The 22,504-nt window shown below is 42.9% G+C and overlaps 2 protein-coding genes across 2 annotated transcripts; one reads left to right on the plus strand and one right to left on the minus strand.

The window, feature by feature from the left end:
* Positions 1-874: 874 nt before the first annotated feature.
* TIGAR (TP53 induced glycolysis regulatory phosphatase) lies at positions 875-10,106 on the plus strand. Its single transcript, XM_039708134.1, has 6 exons — positions 875-1,065; positions 2,417-2,454; positions 4,306-4,427; positions 7,081-7,158; positions 8,114-8,224; positions 8,653-10,106. Exons 1-6 carry the CDS (start codon positions 893-895, stop codon positions 9,109-9,111), a joined length of 981 nt encoding a protein of 326 aa, XP_039564068.1. The 5' UTR covers positions 875-892; the 3' UTR covers positions 9,112-10,106.
* A 3,785-nt stretch (positions 10,107-13,891) lies between these two features.
* FGF23 (fibroblast growth factor 23) lies at positions 13,892-20,493 on the minus strand. The gene is made up of 3 exons (XM_039708135.1): positions 19,952-20,493; positions 17,644-17,747; positions 13,892-17,042 (listed from the first exon to the last, which is right to left on the minus strand). The coding sequence occupies exons 1-3, from the start codon at positions 20,178-20,180 to the stop codon at positions 16,605-16,607; spliced, it is 771 nt and encodes a 256-aa protein (XP_039564069.1). The 5' UTR covers positions 20,181-20,493; the 3' UTR covers positions 13,892-16,604.
* Between the last annotated feature and the right edge of the window lie 2,011 nt (positions 20,494-22,504).

Genomic DNA, 22,504 nt, shown 5'->3' on the forward strand with positions numbered 1-22,504 from the left:
GAACACAGTGCAGGGAGCTGGGGTGCAGCTGCAGTGGAGCTGCAGGCTGACTCTGGAGCAGCCCAGCTGAGACAAGACAATTACCAGCCCTTCGCCCAGCACAGCGCCCTGTGGCACCGGGCAGGGGATGGACACTCAGAGACACGGCAGGAGATGAAAACCCAGACTTTCCTACCCTTAATCTGTGAGGGTGTAAAAGCGCAGGGGTTCCATTGTGCTGCGTCCTTCCTGGAAGGCCACTAGCTCGGGCTGCTGTTTTGTCATTTAGTAATTGCACCGCGACTGAAGTATGTTACAGAACTGGACATCCGAGACTCTGGTAAGGGAAACCTGGAATTGAGCCAGTCAGGAAACACGGTCCGACTGTGAGTGCGGGGGACGCAGCTGGGAAGGGACTTCAGTCCCAGCTTAGGCGCGGCGAGTGTCACTCAAAGCGGCTTCAGGCTGCTTAGACCACGACGCTTCCTTAACACCAGCGTCATGAGACGCTGCGAAACCCGAAGTTTTATGGCGAAAGCCTCCTGACTGCAACTGCAGAGTGAGAATGCGGAACCATTCAGAGCGCAGCAGTCCAGGTGTAAACCTCACACTGCCACGGCCACCACTGAGTCCCGTCCGCAGGCGCCGCATCCACGGGGCGCTGAAATGCCACCAGGGCGGTGACTCCACCGCTGCCCTGCAGCCTGTCTGAATGCTGATTAACCCCTTGGGAGAAGAACTTCTTGTCCAACGCCAGCCTCCCGTGAGGACGTTCCCTCTCGCCGTGTCGCTTGTGGCGTGGGAGCAGGGCCGGCCGCCTCGGACCATCCCAGAGCCGCAAACCCTTCCCGGATCCTCCTTTTCAGCCGGGGGCCGCCTCCGGTGACGTCAGGGCGGGACGCGGGGCGGGGGCATGACGTCACGGCGCGGCGCCGCAGTGCGGGCGGTGGGAGGTGCGCTCACCTGCGCGCATCTGGGCGAGTCTGTGCTCACCTGCGCGCACATTTGGGCACACGTCTGCGTCCACCTGCGCTCACCTGGGCTGCCGTGCGCCATGGTTCGGTTCGGGCTGACGGTCGTGCGGCAGTGAGTACCGCCCGCGCATCCCCGGCGGTGGCCGTGCCCTGGCGGCCGCGTGCCCTCCTCGGTCCCGGGCAGCGGAAGGGGGAAGCTGAGCAAAAGCGCTCAGGCGGGGCAAGGGTAGCGTGAACCTTTTTCCCGTGAAACGTTAAAGTGGTTGTGACTCGGGTGGAATTCCTAAGGTGACTTTTTTTCTCCCACTCTGTTGACAGAGGTTTGTAGCTGCCTGAACCAAGTAGCTCCAGCTTTCCACAGCTATCAGGAGAAAACTCTTTAATTTGTAGGAAGGCTGAGCTTTTTTTCTCCTTTACTGTAAAGCCCGAGGGCAGCAGTGGGCGGGGAGGATTCTGCCCCTCTGCCCCACTCTGCTGAGACCCCCCTGCAGGGCTGCATCCAGCCCTGGAGCCAGCACAGGAAGGAGAGGGAGCTGCCGGAGCCAGGCCAGAGCAGGGACACCAAGGGGCTCAGAGGGATCGAGTAGGTCTGCTGGGAGGAAAGGCTGAGGGAAGTGGGAGTGTTCAGCCTGGAGAAGAGAAGGCTTTGGGGTCATCTCAGAGATGGAGAGAGACACATAACAAGGGGCCTGGAGTGACAGAACAAGGGGGAATGACTTCACACTGACAGAGGGTAGACTTAGATTGGCTATCAGGTACAAGAAGTTCTCTGTGAGGGTGGTGAGGCCCTGGCACAGGTTGCCCAGAGAAGCTGTGCCTACCCCATCCCAGGAAGGCCAGGCTGGATGGGGCTCTGAGCAAGCTGGGATAGTGGCAGATATCCATGCCCATGGCAGGGGGGTGGAACTGGGTGATCTTTAAGTCTTTTCCAACCCATTCCATGAGTCTATGATTTCTTCTGCTCTGACTTCCTAGGCTCTATTTCTTCCAGGTGTGCAGCTCTGCTGCTAGCCTTGATAATCTTTGGAGCTGCTTCCCTGTGAAGTTCAGAGAACCAGCTGCAACGCATGCTTGTCACAAGAAGACTCCAGAGTCTTCCTGCAGCTTTGTTCTCTCTAGCATGGAGGTGTAGCTGTTACAGATAAATTGTGCTGCATTTATGATATATTTAAGAAATCACTTCTCTTACTTTTATTCCAGATGGCTTTGTCTCATTAAAAGCTGGCAGCATGATTGTAATTTATTTGAAAATGGTTTTTTTTGTTTGTTTGTTTTTGTTTGTTTTTTATTGTTATAAAATCTTTGTGTGCATTGTTTTGAAAAGGGTTTGTACTGCATTGTTTCTCATTTTTTTTACATTCAGGTGCTGCTGCCTCTTGTTGGTATTTAATACAAAAATGTTTTTGTAAATCCACTTAAATGATGACATTTAAGTTTTTGTTGTTGTTTACAATCTCTTTCAGTGGAGAAACAAGATACAACAAAGACAAGATACTGCAAGGTTAGTAAGAGTTATTCTGTTAGCTGGTTAGAGATGGAAAATAATGGTGAAATCCTGTCACCAAGTGCTCAGATGTCATTAAGCAATAATACTGTATACCTTTAGAGACCTTATGTGTAAACCAGGACATGGCTTTCATAATGTTACAGAAGATTTTAAGTCTCCCTCCACAGAATATCAGCAGATGCTGATGCACATTGTGTTTTAACAGGAGTATTAGAAGAGTTCCTTTTTCTACACAGGTAAAAAATATGTTGCATGTAATCAAATAAAATGGTAGCAGCACCTTTTACTGAGGACTCCATCGCACTGGGTTAAATCCCAGTAACAGGAAGTTTGGCAAAAGGGCTTCTGGGAAAAGGAGCTGCAGAAGGATGGGTAAAGATCCTGATGTGAAGGGGGCTGTTGCCTCAAGAAGGGAATCTGTTACTTGCAGTAAAACCTGCAGGAGGGCAAGGGAGAATGAAAAGTAAATGTTGTTTAAATGCTTGAATTGTTCAATCCCAGCTCTTTCTAGGAAGGTTGTCTTGATTAGACGCCTTTAAAACTAGATTTCACCCTTGTGGCTGCTGGCTTGTACACCCAGAACTGAGCACACTGAGCTGCCTGGATGTCTGCTGTAGGAAAATCATGGCTGGGGTTGTACTCTGAGTAAATGAGATTCCTACAGTACTTCATGTTGTGAAGGAGAATTGTGCTTCCAGATTTTCCTCTCTCTGGCATTGCCATTTACAGTTCTTGCAACATGGATTTGTGCTCATAATAAAATAAGAAATGAATATTCCCCTGCTTTACTTGCTTAAAAATGCTGATTATGTCTTTTGATTTCCTAGCTCCTTGGGTCAAATGTTGTGTAGAGGACTCCTCTCCAGTGTAGAGAGAACATAGCTTCTGGTTTTGAGCAAGTCTTTTCTGAATTGAGAAGTGTAAGCCTTTATCAGCACACTGGGGTCAGACATCTCACATGTCTGAATTACAGATGAGGTGCTCGGAACTCAGGTTCTGGACTTCCGGTGTCCCGTCTTTTGCTGGTGGATTGTGCATTTTCTGTGTGAAAGTAGTTTATTTTCTTTGTTCTGAATCTGATGGGAATTTCACTCTCTCTGCTCTGGCTCCTTGCAGGACTAGAGAGGGTGAAAGGTGTCAATGTAGCAATTTGTTACATGCTTGTCCCCCCACCACAGTTCTGGGTTCTCCTGCAGACTCTCAACTGTGACAGGAGCACACCTCTTCAGCTCAGGCTGGATTTCCAAAGTGCTGCTTCTCTCAACACTGTCCAAGAACTCTGTGACCAGTTACTCTCACAGACTTCCTGGCTGGAAACAATTTTTGGGAGGTTTGCTGCTTTGCAGCTGGGTTTGCTCCAGCTTGCGTGAGCATTACTGTCAGTGTGTGAGGTGGAGAGGAAGAGACCACAACAGATTGTGTTTGCATCTCATTCTCTCAGCAGTATTGTCGTCTTTCTTATTTACATTTAACAAATCTGTTTGTGAAATTTCAGCTGTGAGATACCTCTTGCAGGGACTAGTGACCCTTCTAAAAATGGTCACATTTATTAAATGTAGGTCTCTGTTTTATGTTTGAATTTGTCAAAGGCATAGATTAATGTAATTATCATTGATAACTATCCTTCTGTCTTCCTAGGCTTTACTCATTTTTAACATTAAATATGTATGACTGAGTTTAGGGAAGACCTGAAAAGCAGTGACTTTTCCTAAGGATTGGCTTTGCTAAAGAAGAAAGAAACTGCCCAGTCATAAGAAAATCTTTCTTGCTGACATGCCTGGTTGGTCAGCTGCTAAATGGTCTAAAATTTGCATGTTTTAATGTTTTGGGGTTTTTATTTTGTAGGTCAAGGAGTGGATGAGCCACTCTCTGCAACTGGTTTCAGGCAAGCAGATGCTGCTGGTTTATTTCTCAGTAATGTGAAGTTTACCCATGTCTTTTCAAGTGACCTCCTTCGAGCAAAGCAGGTAAGTGCTTCTTGAGGCAACAGCTGGCTCCCAAATCTGGCAGTTTTTGCTGTTGGTGATGGAAAAATAATGCAGAGACAGAGCCAAAAGCTGCCCCTGGATCCCTGGAAGTCTCCAGGGCTAGATTGGATGGGGCTCTGAGCAACCTGGGATAGTAGAAGGTGTTCCTGCCTGTGGCAAGGGGTTGGAACTGTGTGATCTCTAAGATCCCCTCCAACCCAAACCAGTCCATGGTTCCATGATTTGCTGTTATTTAAATGGGCATTGTTCTTGCTGAAGGAGTAATGGGGACTTTGAGGTCCCCATCATCACAGACAGAAATGAGTTTTTCTCTGAAGAAGCAAACCAGATTGGCTGTGACACTGTTGTGCTGTCCCAGGCACTGTGGCTGCATGCTGTGTTCTTTTGAGGAATGCAGACCAATGCAGGCAAGATCGAGTTTTGCTGTGAAATCAGTACAAGGGTATTAAATGGGCAGAAATGTTGGATTTTGTCAGGCATCTCACACCTCTTGCTTTGATGCAGCAAATATACACTTCAGATTAAATAAAGAGGAAAAGTTACTACATAGGATTATATGTGACCTGGTGTGCAGAATGGTGAAGTACTCAAAATTAGGCAACCAAAATTTTTAAAGTTAGAGGTTGGCTGTTCTAGGAAGATCATGTCTCCTGTGGAGGCTCTATCTTTAATTCTCTCTTCTGTTACTGATTCTGTATTTTCAAGAGACATGTAGGGGGTTGAAACTCCTAAGCAATTCTTGTTCGCTTGCTTTTTGCTGTGTTGTCCTGCTATGAGGCTGTGTTGTAAACCAGATCAACCAAATGTAGTATAAATCTCCTTTTTTTTCCCCCTCAAAACATACTCCATCAACATTGCTCATCAGCTTTGCAGCACAGGTCCAGAAACTGCTCCAGCAGCACAACTTAAGCAGAAGACAAAAGAGACAAGGAGGGAAGAGTGCAATAGCTGGATATTTTAAATATGCGGAATAGCTGCCTGAGTCACTTCCTTTATATGTGTGAATGGCAGTGGTGATATTTTAAAACATTAAGAGTGCTTTCTAACTTTCATAAAGCTGTCTGTGCTGTGTTCCTGCTTTATGGGAATTGATTTGGGATATTTTTTCTTATATTACAGACAGCCTTTTCCATGAAGAGCACTTTCAGAATTGCACTCTCCTAATGGGAAAGATCAGAATTTTTCCTTTGCATATAGGAAAGGAAAAATGCAGGTCTTTCTTTGTTTTGCCATTTGTTTGACAAGCTGTCCAGTTGTTGGGAAAGCTTTCCCAAAGATGTGTAAAGCTGAAGTTTCCATGTGGTCCATGTGTAGTTTTCTTGGCAGCTGCAGTCCTATGAAGGGCCTGTTACTACACTGTCACTTCACAGCTCAAGTGACAGTGCAGTAACATGAGAGGAATGTACAAGTTCAGTTGCAAAAGAGGAAATTCCTGCATATAATCATACAAATAACTGTGCTATGCATATACACAAGGGAGTGGATTCAACCCTGTCTTTATTTCTGCCTTGTTCTTTGACAGAAGGTTTAAGTTCCAAGAACAAATTTGTCCTAAGCACTATGTTAAATGTGCCAGTCTTACAACAAGGCTGCTTATTTTTGCCAGAATCCAAGGAGTGTTTTCAAAATGAGTTCTTTAAATGTCAGATTGATTGGATGTGGATGTTTGCACAGCCCAAACTGTCTGTGAAGCCAGTGCAGCCTTCACACTTGGGTGCATGTAAGAACCAGGAGCTGCTGTCCTCTGGTTCCCAAGAAGGACAAGGAGAGGACCCAGTGGAGGCCATAGAGGTGATGATGGGTTTGGAGCGTCTCTCTTATGAGGGGAGCCTGAGGGAGCTGGGCCTGGTTAGGGAGATCTCATGGGAGGGGATATCATGAGAGGGGATCTCATTAATGCATAGAAATATCTCCAAGGGGTGTCAGAGGATGGTGCCAGGATCTTTCCATTGGTGCCCAGTGGCAGGATGAGGGACAATGGACACAAACCAAAACACAAAAAGTTCCACCTTCCAACATGAGGAAGAATTTCTGTACATTGAAGGTGGCAGAGCCCTGAAACAACCTGCCCAGGGAGGGCTTGGAGTTTCCCTCTCTGGAGATATTCCAAACCCACCTGGATATGCTCCTGTGTCACCTGCTCGAGGTGATCCTGCCTGGACAGGATGATCTCCAGAGGTCCCTTCCAGCCCTAAGGATTGGCTGTGGCAGCCAGACAGTGTTAGATGTTTTTTCAGTTGGATTAACTGAGCTGTTCCGGGGAACACAGCTGTGAGTCTGGCCCATGTACCACATGTAAAGAATGTGTGGACATGATTGCTCTGTGTTCAGTTCAAGAGAAGATGTGTCTCTTATCCCAGTAAACCCTGCTGGCCACCTCTCATGGGTGCTGTTTCTTCAGCTGTTCTGGACTTTGAATTGGGAAGGAACTGCCAGAAGATTGCAGGTTTTCTATTTTTATGGCCTGGCCTGGGCCATCTATCCAATTCTGCCAGACTGGTAGTTGAAAAACTTTCTGTTTTGTTGATTTGGGTTGTTAAATGCTGCTGTTGGGATTCACCTTGGCTCTGGTGGTGTAAGGTGGTGTGTCTATGTTCTGTCCAGTTCATGTGACTGTATATTCACTTTTTAGACTGCTGCTGCCATTCTAGGGAAAAACAGGTTTTGCAAAGATTTGGAAATCAAGTACGATGCAAGACTGCGAGAGAGAGTAAGTGCCAAAATAATTTGTTATCAAATATTGAACAATTTGAAAGTGTAGCTTCCTGCTGATGGGTATCTTGGCTTATTGAATGGTAGATTTAACAGTGGAGAGCACTATTTGATGTGGTTTTAATCGCTGGAAACTGAATAAATCAAATCAGGACAATAAATTGTTTGCAGAAGGGTGAAGCAGAGCCAAAATAAATGAATGAATGTTGTAACTATGATGCTTTAATGATTTAAATAAGGTAAGGTTTAGTGTTTAAGGAGCAGCACATGATTGTAGCATTTCCTGTTTGAATCTTTTTTCTCTCAGAAATTCTAGTTCTTCACTTGAAATCAGCATTATTTGCTTTTAATTGCAATGGTACTTGTGTGTGGTTTTGTTTCCTTTATTTTTGTCTTTTTCAAAAATTCTGAATTGAAGATGTATCCATCTTCTGTTGTGAAAACTTCACAGGTCATTAGAGAAAATGAATGGTTTCTTACATGTGAAAAATACCCTGTAGCCTTTTTGCAAGCAACAGGAAAATGGAATTTACCCTCATGTGAAGGGCTTCATACAGAAGCATTTGTGACCTCAGTCACAAAGACACTTGAATTTTGTAAGCTGGGGATGAGTGTCAGTAGGAGAAAAAACTCTCCATACAAAGATCAGGCTGAGGGTCATGTTTTGAATGTAGATGCTTTAAATGAGATACTGCTCTTAGTGTATTTGTCTACTGAACATATATATATATGTATATATGTATGTATGTATATATGTATATATCTGCTGTTTAAAAGGGTACCTATAAAGATATTTCCACACTCAATACTGGGATAAAATGTAAAAGGTAGCTATGCCTTGGGAATACAAGAAAACAAAGCTGAAGCTTCACAAAGTGAAGAGCTGTTTGCAGCCTCTGGAAAGGGTACAGGAGACCTGACACATCCTGCCAAACTCCATTTTTCCTTTACAGAAATATGGTGTTGCAGAAGGAAGGCCTTTGGCTGACCTCAAGGCTATGGCAAAGGATGCTGGAGAGCAATGTCCTTCATTCACACCTTCTGGAGGAGAAACATTGGATGAAGTATGGTATTTATTTATTTATTTATGCTCTGCTTTCTAGGCTTTTTTAGCAGTGCAGTTGCAGCTATTGGGGGCTTCCCACTGAGAGCTCAGCTGAACCAGAGATGTTCTCTAAGCTGAAAAATACTGCTTGGTCTGATAACAGTGGCTGCCAAGTGGGGAATCTCTTTATAACTAAAATATTGATTTTGAGACTGACTCCTCGTGAAGCTCTGGCTCACAGGAGGATGATAACAATTGTTCTCTGGAGGGCAGAGGAGTTTGCACAGCAGTCAGTAACTTACAGTGGCTTCTGAGCCTTGTCTGTGAGAAATCTGTGGCTTTTACCTGAAGTAGTTTTGTGTCAGATTTCTGAAAGGCCAAATCTGTGCTTGCTTCACAACGATCTCTTCATTCTTCACAACGTTCCCTTCTGGCCTGTCCCTGCAGGTGAGAGAGCGTGTGAGGGATTTTTTTGAATTCCTCTGCCAGCTGGCTGTTGAGTTGGAGCAGAAGGAGCATGGCAAGCCCGGTGCCCCAGGCAGGAGCTCTGGAACGTCTGGAGAACAGTTTGTTTTCCCTTGGACAGACCACTGCAGTGAGGCGGAGCTGAGCTCTGCAGGCAGCGGATCTTCCACGGTATTAGATGCCAATATTTTGGTGGTGAGTCATGGAGCCTACATGAGGAACTGGATTGGCTATATGGTTTCAGATCTCAACTGTACCTTACCAGCAAATTTAACCAAGACCCAGCTGTCTTCTGTCAGTCCCAATACTGGAGTCAGTCATTTTATTATAAAACTTGAAAACGGGAGTTTGTTGAAGCCCAATATCATGTGTGTCTGTCTTAACCAAGACTCTCACTTAGTGGATGTGGGAGCAGAATGTGTAGCTTCAAAAGTGTTTTAAGACTCTCTGTGGGGGGAAAGTGGAATTAGATCACAATTTTGCTAAACTTGGGAAAAGTATCTGTAGTAATTACTGGGATTGACTGGAATTGCTGACACTAAACTGCAAAAAGGGAGACATGCAACTGCTTGCCATCTTAAAAACCACAATTTGCATGGTCCTAGAGCCCAGTATAAGTTGGCAGTAGTAAAATAAAACAACTATTCTCTGTTCTCAGAAACATAGTACTTGCAGTCACTTGCATATCTGCTCCTGCAGCACATATTTCAAACAACTCCTTTGCATTACTTCATAATTATTTTGGTTACCTCCAAGTGAAAGGGTTGGGGAGAGGAGAGGAGTGGTACCTCAGAGCTGAGCTATACTGTATTCTTGTTTTATTATAAAATGCTATATTGTAATATGAAACATACATGTTGTCTTAAAATAATTTTTTGAATGCAATAGTAGAACCTAGGAAGGAGCATTGCCCAGTGGGACAGGTTTGGTGCAGAGCCAAGGGATGTGACTCTGACACTGAATATCTGTGAGACTCTGGGCAAGTCTCCTTTCAATTTGTAATGTGGGAATAAACCTACCTCACCAGAAGTATTTCCTAAGAAATTGTTCAGGTTGTCAAGATCTCTGTTGAAGAGCATTGTATAAAAACACAGAGTATTTATTTTTAGCTGTGAACAGGATGAGGAACCTTGTGTGCACATAGTAATGGTCTCTTTTCTGGAAAAGGGACCTTCTCTCTGGGGTGAGTTGTACCTGACTGGAATCTTTCTGTCAACTGCAGTCATGCACTTGATTCTATGAATATTTTTGCCTAGAATGAGGCAAGTTTGATTGTTTGGTGACTGTTGGTGTTAATACTGCATTCTTTCCCCACTGGGGTATTTGTGGTGTTACAGTGTGAGCTTATCTGATTTATGTTATTTATAAGATTCACGTATTTTTCCTTCATTTGCATATTTTAGGCCTGTTAAAAAAATAAAGGCTCCTGAATAGAACTCCCATTTCATCTGTATTTCTTTTGAGGTAAAAATATTTCTTAATATTGCCCTGTGAAGCTTTGCTCAGATCACGTAACTTTTTTTTCCTTCCTGGCCTTATACTGTGAAAAAGACTCTTAGGGCTGATGCTGTTTAAAAGTTTCCATAGCTCTTTTTCAGTAAAAAAATAATTCCTTCTCAATATACTGAAGGAAATAAGTCTTCACAGGAAGCTAAAATGGGAATATGACTTCTGCATGGACTCTTCAAGCTCTTTGTGAAATGCATCTTCCTGGAAGGCTCCTCAATACTAAATTGATGGTCAGAGCCAATGAAGATAGAAAAGCTTTAATTATGACTTCTAACAGAGTTAATGGTAGGAGAATGGGGTAGGAGTTCATCTGAATTTGCCTGTCCCTGGTGGTGCCAGTTTATTTCAGGCACGCCACTTACATAGCAGGGAATTCTCCTGCCAGTGCTTTAAACTGCTGAAACTCCCCTGGAACTGCCAAGTCCTGAATTTTGCCAGTCGTTCCATCAATTCTTCTTGGAACCAATCATCAATTCTTAATGGAGTTGAAAATGTGAGAGGATGAGTGGAGATGTTACACAGTTTTCTCCCTAAGTCTGTCATTTCATCAAATATTTCAAAACACACTAGTGATTGGGGTGCTTCTCACTTTAAAAGGTTTCTTTATCTTTCTTGCCTGCTCTCAAGCAGGTGATTAATATTTTGTTCTTGTTACTGATGCCATAACTTAAGAGAACATCTACTTTAAGTGCTTTGCCACTGCTTGGGTCACACTATTCCCAGAGGGATTTTTGACTCTTGTTCTATAATATGCTTTCCCTTCCTTTTTTTTTATTTATAGGTCATTAAAATTTAAATCCAGCCTAAGAAACCTGTGTGATTGTTTTCTTTCACTTACTGTTACCAAGTTCTTTCCTCTTTTAAGTCTCACACAGGGCAAGTAGATGGTACCATGGTGCCTAACAAGGAAAAATATGAAAGGGTGAAACCACTCAGGTTTTCTGAACAGCTCCTATCTTAATGAAGTCACATTTTTCAGTGAAAATGCATCAGAATCTCCCAATTCAGACTTTGTAAAACACAATAAAATGCTGCAAACACATCTGCCAGTGGCCAAGGCAGTACAAGCAGTCAAGAGTGTCCTACAGTTGCCCAGATGTGCTTTTTCACTCAGTATCTGCTATTGAGATTGCTGGAGACAGGACACCAGCCTAGGTGGGTTTATAGCCTGGCCTAAAATAGTTGCATTTGTTACTTCTCCTTTGTTATGTCACATGTCAGGTTCTCTCTGCATTAAAAAGTCACTAATTTTGGAAGTTTCTGAAGCTAATTCTAAAAGCTGTTTTCTTTCAGTCTGTGTGTAGTACTCCTCTTTTTAAGTTTCTACATCAACCCTGAGACTAAATCTTTTTTTGGTCAAGTGACTCTTGTGCATGTGTACAGTAAATCTGTACAGTTTATTGGGATCATGGAAAAGGAGAGCTGCAGCAATAGATGGGTCTGTTAGGAATAGTAACAGAACGTAAATATTTGAGGGACTACTCAGTAGTGGCAATAGATGCTGGCTCCATCTCACAGGTCTGCCTCTCCTCAAGCAGCTATTAGGCAGAGGGCTCTGGTAGTATCAGTTTCCTTCCTCTAAAGCAAAGATATTTTCTCTATTCCCACAGTTCTCTGTTGAAGAGTGTTGTGTAGACATAGCCACACCTTTGCAAAAGGAGGAGGTTTTTCCCTTTAAAGAAAAAAATTTAGAACATAATTTAAATAGATTATATATCCAAGCTTTTGGCTACCTCAGATCCACAACCCACATGCCTGGACTTAAAATATGTCAGATTTCCCCCAGATGTGTCCTGCTTTTGAGGGCTTTGGCTATGAGCTGGAGGTTTTTAGATCTTGGTAGTCCCAGGCAAATGCCAGCTACATGGCACAAATGAACTGCACAGTGATTTGTGAGCTGCTTCTCGGTGTCCGTGGATATGGCAGAGCCACTGTGGGGCATCTGTGTGTGTGTGGTGACTCCAGTGCCATTCCGGAGGGTCTCATGTGGCAGACAGCTCTGCTGTCACCTGCAAACAGCTTTGGGGTTCCCAGGTTGCAGGGACCCCATGTGGCAGTGCATTACTTACCTGAGTGCCAGAGCCTGGCAGCAGTGCTCTGAGGTCACAGAGCATAAGGCACAGGAGAATACTGGGATAAAACCCAGGAATCTTGAGCAGGCTGGTACTGGTCACCAAAGGAATGCTCCAGGCAGAACTCTCCTTCTGATGCCCAGTTGGGTCATCCAGCCATAGCTGAATGGGAGCAGGGTGGTGCAGCACACTTGACTGTAGTAAATCCTGAATGTGTTTTGGAACAGCTGGCCATTGAAAAGTGAATTTACTGAATTTAAAACCTGAGGTGAAAAAAGTTTTTTGATTTCAGAGGGCAGGAATCACAAACTTAGTTTTAGAATAGTGAAATATCCTGAGTTGTAAGGTACTCACAAGAATCACTGAGTCCAGCTCCTGGCCCTACATGAGACAGTCCCGAGAATCACACAACTTAATTCTACTTCTCCAAAGAAATTTAAATAACAGTTAATGCAACAAATTCTGAAGGAGAGAGTAATTACAGACAAGAGAGGTAAGTGAAACTTAGAATCTAATTATATGAGTTTTTACTGTAAGTGGTTCACACTCGACTAAATGGGTAGTTCTTTGATGAAGTAACTAATGTATAGGCAAGGGAAAAATTAAATATGATCTAGGTGAATTTTAATTGAATGCTTAATGCCACAATAGAAACCATCAGCTCAGCTGGTAAAGATAAATGTTGCTCAGGAGAAAAAACATGGTGAAGAAGGTATGCAAGGAATTAGTGGGCATAGATGTAGTAATGTTCAAGGTCAACCACTGAGCTGGAGTAAAGCTGTTATTTAAGGCCCTTAGGGGGCAATTTTTTTTGTAATGACTTCAAATAAAAATTCAGGAATGTGAAGTATTAGTGAGAAGGCATCATCAATAACTATGTGCGGCAGAATACCATGCAGAGGAGGAAATTATGAACTTCCAATCTTACAACTGCTTGAGTCTTCACAGAATGGGTCTGGCTGGACCCTGACAGTGGCTCATGTGGTGCCTCCCTGCTCCTGCAGAGCCATCCTAGAGCATGGGGCACAGGACTGTGTCCAGGTGGGTTTGGAATATCCCCAGTGAGGAGACTCCACACCCTCTCTGGGCAACCTGTTCGGGGCTCAGTCACTGCACAGTTCTGCCTCATGTCCAGATGGAGCTTCCTGGGATCAGTCCCTGCCCCTTCCTCTGGTGCCATTGCTGGGCCCCCTGGAGCAGAGCCTGGGCCCTGCTCAGAGCCCTCCCTGCAGAAGCTTTTAATTTACCAAGTATCTTTTATCCCAAGATCTTTGAGCCAGGATCACAAACAATTTCCAGCAGGACTGAGCTGACAGACCAGTGATTTGCAATTGCTTGTATAAGACATTTCCCAACAGAGGTTCAAATCCCTTCATAGTCAGTCTAGACCTACTAAGACGCTGTTTTTCTCATAATCTTTCACATAACTGTTATATTTGGGGTGCATGAGACACTTAGGAATCTGAAACCTGTGAGGCTGGAAGTCACAGGGGACAGCAGGGCACAAAAATTTTCTGACACTGCTGCTACCTACCATTTATTTGTTCACTCAAGTACTTCTGGAAGGGGGAGCTTGAATAGACACTGCAGAATCCACCATTTGGAGATAATGGAAAAGTTTATTGGTACTTTTTAAAAAAGGAGATAGTCTCTGTAATACATTATTGTAAATACTTATAAATATTCTGCAGGATTTAAGACCTGCTCAAATAAATAAATAAATACCATGACATAAATAAGTAATGCTTTCTTATTAGCTGGTGATTGCCAGCATCTCCATTGAAGAATAAATTCTTTTAAGTTTTGATACAGTTGCCTATAGTTACAAATATGTTTTTTTAATGGAAATCCACTGTATATTCAGTCTTAGCTTACTTATCCACCATGTATTCAGTCTTAGCTTACTTATCCCCTGGCTACTGATAGAGTGAGAAAACTTTCTTACTCTGTTCTAGTGTAAGAATTTAGAGATGGTCTATAGATTTAACCCCACCAATATTTCCCATCAAAATTTAATGTGGACAGAGCTTTTAATGGTTCCAGTTGTAGGGCAGTTGTCTCAGTCCTAGAGAGGAGCTTCCAACAATTGATGCAAAATGCAAACTTTGCTGGTATACTTGAAGTCCAGAACTCTCAAAGAGCAAAAGCCAAGAATAATGGTATAGGAATCAAGTAAAAAGATCAAAATAGAACATAAATAAAATCACACCTCTCCACTGTATAGACAGCAAGTTAAAAAGTCTTGCTGTATTTTGAATAAGCAAGAACAAGCACAACTGTCTGCCTGCCTGCAATTCCCTTAATTCCTTAGAATCACTCTTTTCCTTCAGAAATTAATTAAAAAACAGAATAACTTTAGAAAAACAAATTCCAGGAGATGGAACTCTTGCACTAATCCTGATCATTTGGCTTGTCCTGTGCTCCTAAGTATTTATACTAATTAGGAATCTCTCCATCTAGGAAAACTATTCTAAGAGCAGAATCAGGAACCTCTGACTTTTCCAACATAATGAGCTGGGTGTGGTAGATAAAGAGATATTGTGTATATATATAAATATGGGGGAAAAAAGAGATTATTTTAAAAGCTGGCAGCAGTCCTGCTGCTATGATAAATCCAGAAAAAAATTAAATTAAAGCAAGAAGCACAGGGGGTTCTTATTTTGATTTTGTTGCACTGATGTAACTCCAGTGGCTTCAGTGAACTACTTCATGAGAAAGAGAAAAAGAACAGCATCCAACCTAAATTTTTTTTGTATGTTGCTATGAGCACACCGAGGAGCAGTGTATCACTTCAAATTGTTGTCAGGCTGATAAATACTCTAAATAAACACAGCGGAACAATCTGTGTTTTGACATGCAAACAAATCCTGCAAAATAAAAACAAATCTCTGCCACACTGGATTTTGTGCTGCTCATCAGTGACTTGCACCTGATTTCTGCAGAGTTCATCAAGAAGAGCTTTTTCAAAGTGAACTTACCCAAAGCATAAACCATATGGGAAAAGGGTTTTGTCACCATTAGAGATCTCCTGATTAACAGTAATTTCACTCCTACAAGTATAAATCATCTGATACCTGCTCAGAGCTGAATACAAACATAGATGCTAACTGGACATTCCTTTTCTAAATACAAACCTAATTTTGACTCATTAGATGAGAGTCTTCATTATAGTCTAAATATTAATGCTTTGATCCTTATAAAATGTAAAAATTTTTTCCCCCTGTAGAGTTCAGTATTATGCAAAACAAATTGTCCTGTTTAACACACTACTGATTATTATTAATCCTGGTACTTCTCTCTGAGTTGGAAATATGCAAAATTAATGATCTTTATTTCCATATTGGGATTCTAGAATTTAGTAAATGTTGAAAAGTGATAGAGAACCACTTGAGAGAGAGTGAGACTCTCCTCTTTTTTTCAAAACCTCAGCTTAGATTCAGTGTCAGAATTGCTCTTTTTCCACAGGACCCTTTAATTCTGTCCTTTGTCCTGTCAATTCCTCCAGTTTTCCATGTCTGGTGCTCCTATAACAGCAGAGTGCCGTTTTTTGATTCATATGGGTGAAGAGAGAATGAAACTTCAACTTAAAAGCTAAAAACAAAGAATCACAGGTTGGAAGGGACCTTAAGGCTCATCCATTCCACCCCCGTGCCATGGGCAAGGACACCTGCCACTATCCCAGGTTGCTCAGAGCCCCATCCAACCTGGCCTTGGACACTTCCATGGGGCACCCACAGTTTCTCTGGGCCAAGGCCTCACCACTCTCACAGGAAACAATTTTTTCCTGATATCCAATCTAAACCTACTCCTGTCAGAGTGCAGCCATTCCCCCTTATTCTGTCTCTGCAGTTTCTGATGAAGGGTCCCTCTCCAGCTTGTTACCACTTCAGATTTTAGATATATGACATGATAATCTTTATATAATAAAATAACACACCACCTGGCAGTTTGTCTGCTGAGCTTGGGCAGGATGGTGCTAATAAGAGATTCCCTGTCTCTGCTGGCATCTTGGATGCTCCAGGTCTCTACATCCGTAACATTATATCAGTTTCCCATTTCATACAAGGGATTCCTTTCTTTTGTTTGTTTTCATCATTAATGCAAACTTAAAGACCCCAAAAGGTTTGGTTTGTGTTATTGTTTTCAAAAATGGATCTTCTTTTGTGTAGAGCTTGAGCTGGAAAAATCTGACTTGTACTTACAGACAGCACTTTACTGACAAAACAAGGTTTGAAGCTAAGGAACTTTTCCCAATGTCTCCCAGGTTTCTAAGAGCCGCTTTGGCATTCAAGCTGAGTGTGACAGACAGTTCCCTTTGCCCCTGTCTTCACCTGGTGAGCACAGGGGCCGTGGTTATCTCGTGATATAGAAGCGGGGGCTTGGGTACCTCCTGGCCTCCATCATAGCATGGGGATCATCGGGGTTCACCACATCATTCTGGTTGATCCTCATTGGCTCCCTGGGCATGTGGGGAAAGTCTGCTGGCTGCTGATGCAGGGAGCCAAACACCGGCGTCTTCCTTTGTGGGACCAGGATCTGGTGAGGATCTACGGGATCAACATCTGCGCTCCTGGTGTGTCTGTGGGGCTCGGGGGTGTTGAATCGGAACAGAGGGATCTCATTCTTCCTGGACAAAAACTGGGAGTATGGTGGTGGATTCATACCAGGGGAGAAGACTTGTTTAACTCTGCCTAAGCTCACCAAGAAGTGGTGTTTGGGGGATTGGTACACATCGTACCCATTTTCCAGCGTCCTGTGGTTGAACACACAGTCCTCTTGGCTGAAGTAATGCTGAGGGGAAAAAAAAAGGACACTTGTGAGTAGAGGAGTCTGGTGAATTGCAAACACTGGTTAAAGAGGGAAAGAAGGGTGAGATCTTGCAGCAGGTGTTTTTCTAATCTCTCAGGTCTGTGTCTGACCCAAATGCAGATCAGAGTTGCATTTCCATGCTTTCAGCAAGGGAATTTTAATGATAAACCCTGTTTTCTTTCAGAGGGTCCCCACCCATGGCTCTGTGCTACAGATTGGTTCCTTTCTGCAATATGGAAAAGCAGGGGTTTTGGTGGTGGTGGTGGTGGTGGTTTTTTTGTTTGTTGGTTTTGTGGGTTTTTTTGTGTTAGTTTGTTTTTTGGTTTGGTTGTTTTGTTGTTTTTTTGATGTGTTTTTTTTTTTTTTGTCCTCATTTACCCAGACAGGATCTCAGATGATTTTTGTCAGTTCTACAACTTAATACAATCAAAGGAGGAGCAAAGTTTGACCTAAGTGTCAGATCTTCTCTAACACTTCTCCCTCCACCTGCAGCTACCCAGGCTTGCCCTGGCTGGGGAAATGGGCACCACAGCAGCAGAATGCACTGGCCATTCAGCCTCAAGGCTTAGGAGAGGTCACTCACCGAGCCAAATATGTTTCCTTTCATGTCCATACACAGGTAGCGTCCACTCTTCACACCTGTGATTATTACTAAGCCAGCATCCTCAGACTTGATCATGAGGGCACCTGTTCAGAACAACAAAAACATCAAATCCATGTCAACAATGCCTTTACAGACCCATGGATGCTCTGGCTGGAAGTGACTTCTGGGAGTTCAAACCAACCTCCCACATGGCCTGGGACTGTTGCCCACCCTAAATCAGGTTTGCTGGGGCTTTGGAAAACTCCCAGGATGGAGGGCACCTCTTCGGGTGCCCTGTTCCAATGTGGCACTAACCTCCCAAAGACAACTTTTTTTTCCCTCTGGAGTCCCAAACTGTGGTCTGAGGACATTGCCCTCAGTTTTGCCATTACCCACATCCAGAAGGAGTTTGTCCCACTCATCTTTGTGACCTGTGGTATTTTTTTAGTGGTGCCCTGCAGTGGCACCAGTGGAATGGGCAGGAACTGATACCTAGGTGGAAGTTCCACCTGGACAGGAGGCAGAACTTCTGTTCCATGCAGTGACTGAGCCCTGAACAGATTGTCCAGAGAGGGTGTGCAGTCTCCTCACTGGGGATATTCTAGAACCATGTGGACACAATCCTGTGCCCTGTGCTCCAGGATGGCCTTGCTGGAGCAGGGAGGTGGGACCAGGTGACCCCCTGTGGTGCCTTCCAACCTCAGTCAGTCTGTGATTCTGTCATTACATTGCCCTTAACATCCTTTTTGTTGTACTAAAACCGCAACAGATCATGATCAAGGCCCCCTGAAAACCCTGTGCCAGACCAAGTCTACCTTCTACTCATCCAACGTGACCCGGGGTTGCTGTAGTGCTCCAAGACCATTGTCACTGGTACCAGGTAAGGTGGGAATAACTACTTTCCTTGATCTCATCCTTGCATCTGACTGTTGCCTTGTCCCACCCAGGAGATCTGTGTACACCCAGGCCATGCTACCCTGGTGCAGAACTAGGCACTTTGCATTGTCTGGTAGCAGCAAATCAGTCACCTTCCCTCTCAATATCCCTTTTGTTGTCTGATTTCCATCTTTCCTGCTCCACCATTCCAAATCCTGCTATGCTTGTTTCATGGCATATATGGAAAAATTTGATATTTTGCTGTCTGTTGTTCTCTAAAATCCTGCAATGGTTCTTGACCAACATACCTAAAATGAGTTTCATAAAGTCTTTTAATATGTAGGAAGAATAACAAGAGAGTGCCAGCATTTCTGTGAGTGTTGCATTATCAATTCCTTTAAAAAATAGCAGAATGTGATACTTTTTTCCTCATTAATTAAATTATAACTTTAAAAACCGTCTTTATTTACTTATGTAAAAGCTTCATTACCTAGGCTTAGATTTTTAACTGAGTGTATAAAATAGATGTAGTAATAGTAGTAATAATAATAATAAAAACCTGATTTTGTGATGCATAGCGTGATTTGAAAGCTGCTAAGAGAGAAGTATTTTCTTTTATAAAAAGAAAATATTTCTATTTGTAGAAGAAATGCCGTAAAAGAACCCTAAGTCTTAAACCCCTCCCCCATTTGTCCACTAACTAAAGAGTTTGGGCCAAGTATTTAGCAAAGGGAGAAGGATAAACTATTCTGTGTTGAAATAGAATAATAAAATATATAATTAAATAGACTCTAAAGACATAATTTGAGAACCTTTTAGTGATACTAGTGTATAGTTTCTTCTTATGAACCCCGAAGGCTCAACACTTCTTTTATGCTAGTCTGGACTTCAGTAGTTTCCCCCTTTTTAACTGATCTTTGCATGCCCATGTTTTGTGCATATTGAAACTTAACTTTTAGTAGTTCTCAGCCCTCCACCCCAAAATACAGATTTTATGGATGCCATCAGTTTTCCAGCACTGCTCTGGCGAGTTCCCTCAGTGCAGTTCCTTTGGTATCACCATCAGTGGGAAGCAGCTACTTGGAGGATTATTAACCTCTAATAGGACCTTCCTCCAGAAACTGGAGATAAAGCCATGAAGTGAAGGATAATTCAGGTGGCTTTTCCTTGCAGAGTATTACAGGAACCATAGGACTTTAGTTGTCCTAGGCAAGGAATGAAATTCCCTATCCACTAGATTTCTTTGGAAACAAAGATTTTTCATTTCCTAAACAAAAGAAGAATTATAATGATGTGTATTTTCCATCCCATGGCTATGCTCCTCTGCCTGCCTGCCTAATGAGAAGAGGGGATTTTCTATAGGTGGTGAGGAAGTAAAAAAATCTCGTTGTCCCTCCCCTGCTCCCATGGAGGTCTGTAGGAAGCCACTTACTGTAGATGGTTTGGTGAGGAGCGCCGTCGATGTAGCCATCAGTGTTGATTTGGAGGTGGAAGCTGCTCCTCTCAGTGTCGGTGTAGAGGTGCATCAGGCGGTCTCCATTGCCCCAGCTGGGGCTCAGCAGTGGAGAGGAGTTGGGAAAGGCAAGGGAAGCCTTCAGGCTGCAGAGTAGTAGGAGCAGGGAGCTGCAGGGAATGCCCTGGGGAATGGCTTGCCGCTCCATGGTGGGTTAGCCTCTGCTCCTCACCTTCCCTTGTGCCTGGAGTGTGAATCCTCAGACAGGGTCCCTTCTTCTCTGCAGAGGCTTATAAAGGGCAGCAACATGACATCACACAGGAAAACCTTCTCCACATCCTTGATTTTTGGCAAAGCAACATTTTAAGTGTCCCGAAACCTCAAGGGAAGGATCTCTGGCTAAGGTGTGTGGGGGAAAAAATGTAAGGTTTCTAAAGACAGCTCACGAAAGCTAATCATATGTTCAAATGTTATCTACAACCCTGTGACATCTGAAAGCTTCCCACGCCTCTACTGTTGGATCCAGGAAGGGCAATCCACTGCACTTGAACTGAAGGGAATGACCCTTCGGACCTGAATTATCTTTCTTTTTTGCCAGATGTGTTTATTCAGACTCCCACCTCCGCTCACTGTTTCCAAGCTGCATTCTGATTTAGTGGAAACATCAATTGCAGCTAAAACTTTGTTGCAAAGGTACCAAAAGTTAGTATTAAGTTGTCCTGAGCCTGATTCCCCCTTCATTATGGTCTAAGTTCCACACTAAGTGTGTTGGGCTGATACTTGTGTCACTCCATTCAAGTGAAGGGAACTTGATATGAGCAGAGCCTACTTAAATAATCTGTCCCTTTTATTTCTCCTGTTTCCTTCTGAGTCACACAAATAATCTAAAGTTGGCCAAAACCAGTTGAAAATAATGTGTAAAACACTTAAAAGCTGGGTGTTTGCTCCTGTATTGCACATCTGGCTGGCAGTTTGTAAAAAATATTCCAAGATACAAGACCTGCTTCTCAGGTGTCCTGCCAATGTTGTGGGTCTTTACAAAAAAATTTTCTGATTTAAAAAAGATGGTTCAATTTATTACATGAAAATGCTGTACTAATGGGACACTGTATATGGGTGAATCAGTGACAAAAGTGACAGGTTCCCAAACTGGACTGTGTTAAGATTCCTTTCAAAATTTAATATAAACTTGACAAAAGTACCAAACAATAAATGAATATTTCCTTAATGAAACCTGAGGATTTTAACTGTAGCAGTGTTAGGTTCAGTTTCAGTCTCTAGCTGGACACAGCATGAAAAATTCTTAGTTTCATTGACAAGCTGTGGAGCTGTACCATCAGCATATAATGTATTGATAACATGGATTGATACAGCTGTAACCCACTGTAAAAGTGGATCTGATTTTGGTTTTTTTACTGTTTAAAATGAGTAAAACCCTGCCAAATTCTGCTGCCACACCTGTGTAAATCTAGAGACTTACGTCAGAGTAAGTGTAAATGACACTGTGACAGCACTTTTTAGCCAAAGTGTATAAGGGTCAGATCTTAAACTGAGCAGGCTGACAAAGCTGGCTGTACTGAAAGACAATCCAGACATCAGATGTTTTACTGGTTATAACATCTGAAATGCTTTAAATGAAAAGGTAGCTTAGAAGGAAAGGAGAGTTAATTTTTCTTCTCTCTCTCTCTCTTTTTTTTTTTTTTTAAGAAATTTCTCTATTTACTGCTGAAATTATTCACCCATATTTTTCACTCTAATCTTAGAACAAATGTTTGGGTTTGTTGGTTGGTTGGTTAGTTGGTTGTTCTGGTTTTTTCTTTGCCCCCTTGATTACACTCCTATAGAAATGTGGATATTGATACCTCAGTTGCAGAAGTGTCTCAGAGAGGCATTGTACCCTCTTGGATTATTCTGTCATTCTTTTGTGACATTTTGTGACATTCTATTGGTTTGATGTTTCATATTCACCATGACATTTTGTTGTGCTTGCCAGCATGCACTGCTCTGATCTTTCTCCAGTGCCTTGGTGGCACAGAAAACATTGTCAGATGTGTGAAAAAAATATTCAACCTTATTTAAGCACATGCCAGTTGTAAGCATCTGTTTATCTTTTTATAACAGTCAGACAAGCAAAGATTACTTTTACAAGGTTAAATTGTTTAGCATTTTCTAAAGTTTCCCACAGTAACAAGAAAATTCCAGACTTTACTAAATTCTGTTTAATCTGCTGGGCTAAAGTGAATTTATTAAGTCCCTGCTTGTGAGAATGATAATACAAATTCTGCTTTTTAATAGATTTTTTGCTTAAACTTATAAATGCCCACTCCACGGGGTTTTTTGTGGGTTTTTGGTTTTTTTTTACAGTCCATGTCTTTTTTAATTTCTGGCTGATCCATTTATTCCTTCTGTGGCTATTTCTCTTATCCTCTAGCCATTCAGCTGTTGGGGTAGCCAGGTGTATGAAAGCTGCTTTACTTCTTCAGCCAAGTCTGTTATAATAGAAGTGACGACAACCTTTCTTGTCTTGCATGT

This window comes from Passer montanus, unplaced genomic scaffold, assembly GCF_014805655.1.
Source record: "Passer montanus isolate IOZ18808 unplaced genomic scaffold, ASM1480565v1 scaffold20, whole genome shotgun sequence".
In the NCBI taxonomy this organism is placed as follows: Eukaryota; Metazoa; Chordata; class Aves; order Passeriformes; family Passeridae; genus Passer; species Passer montanus.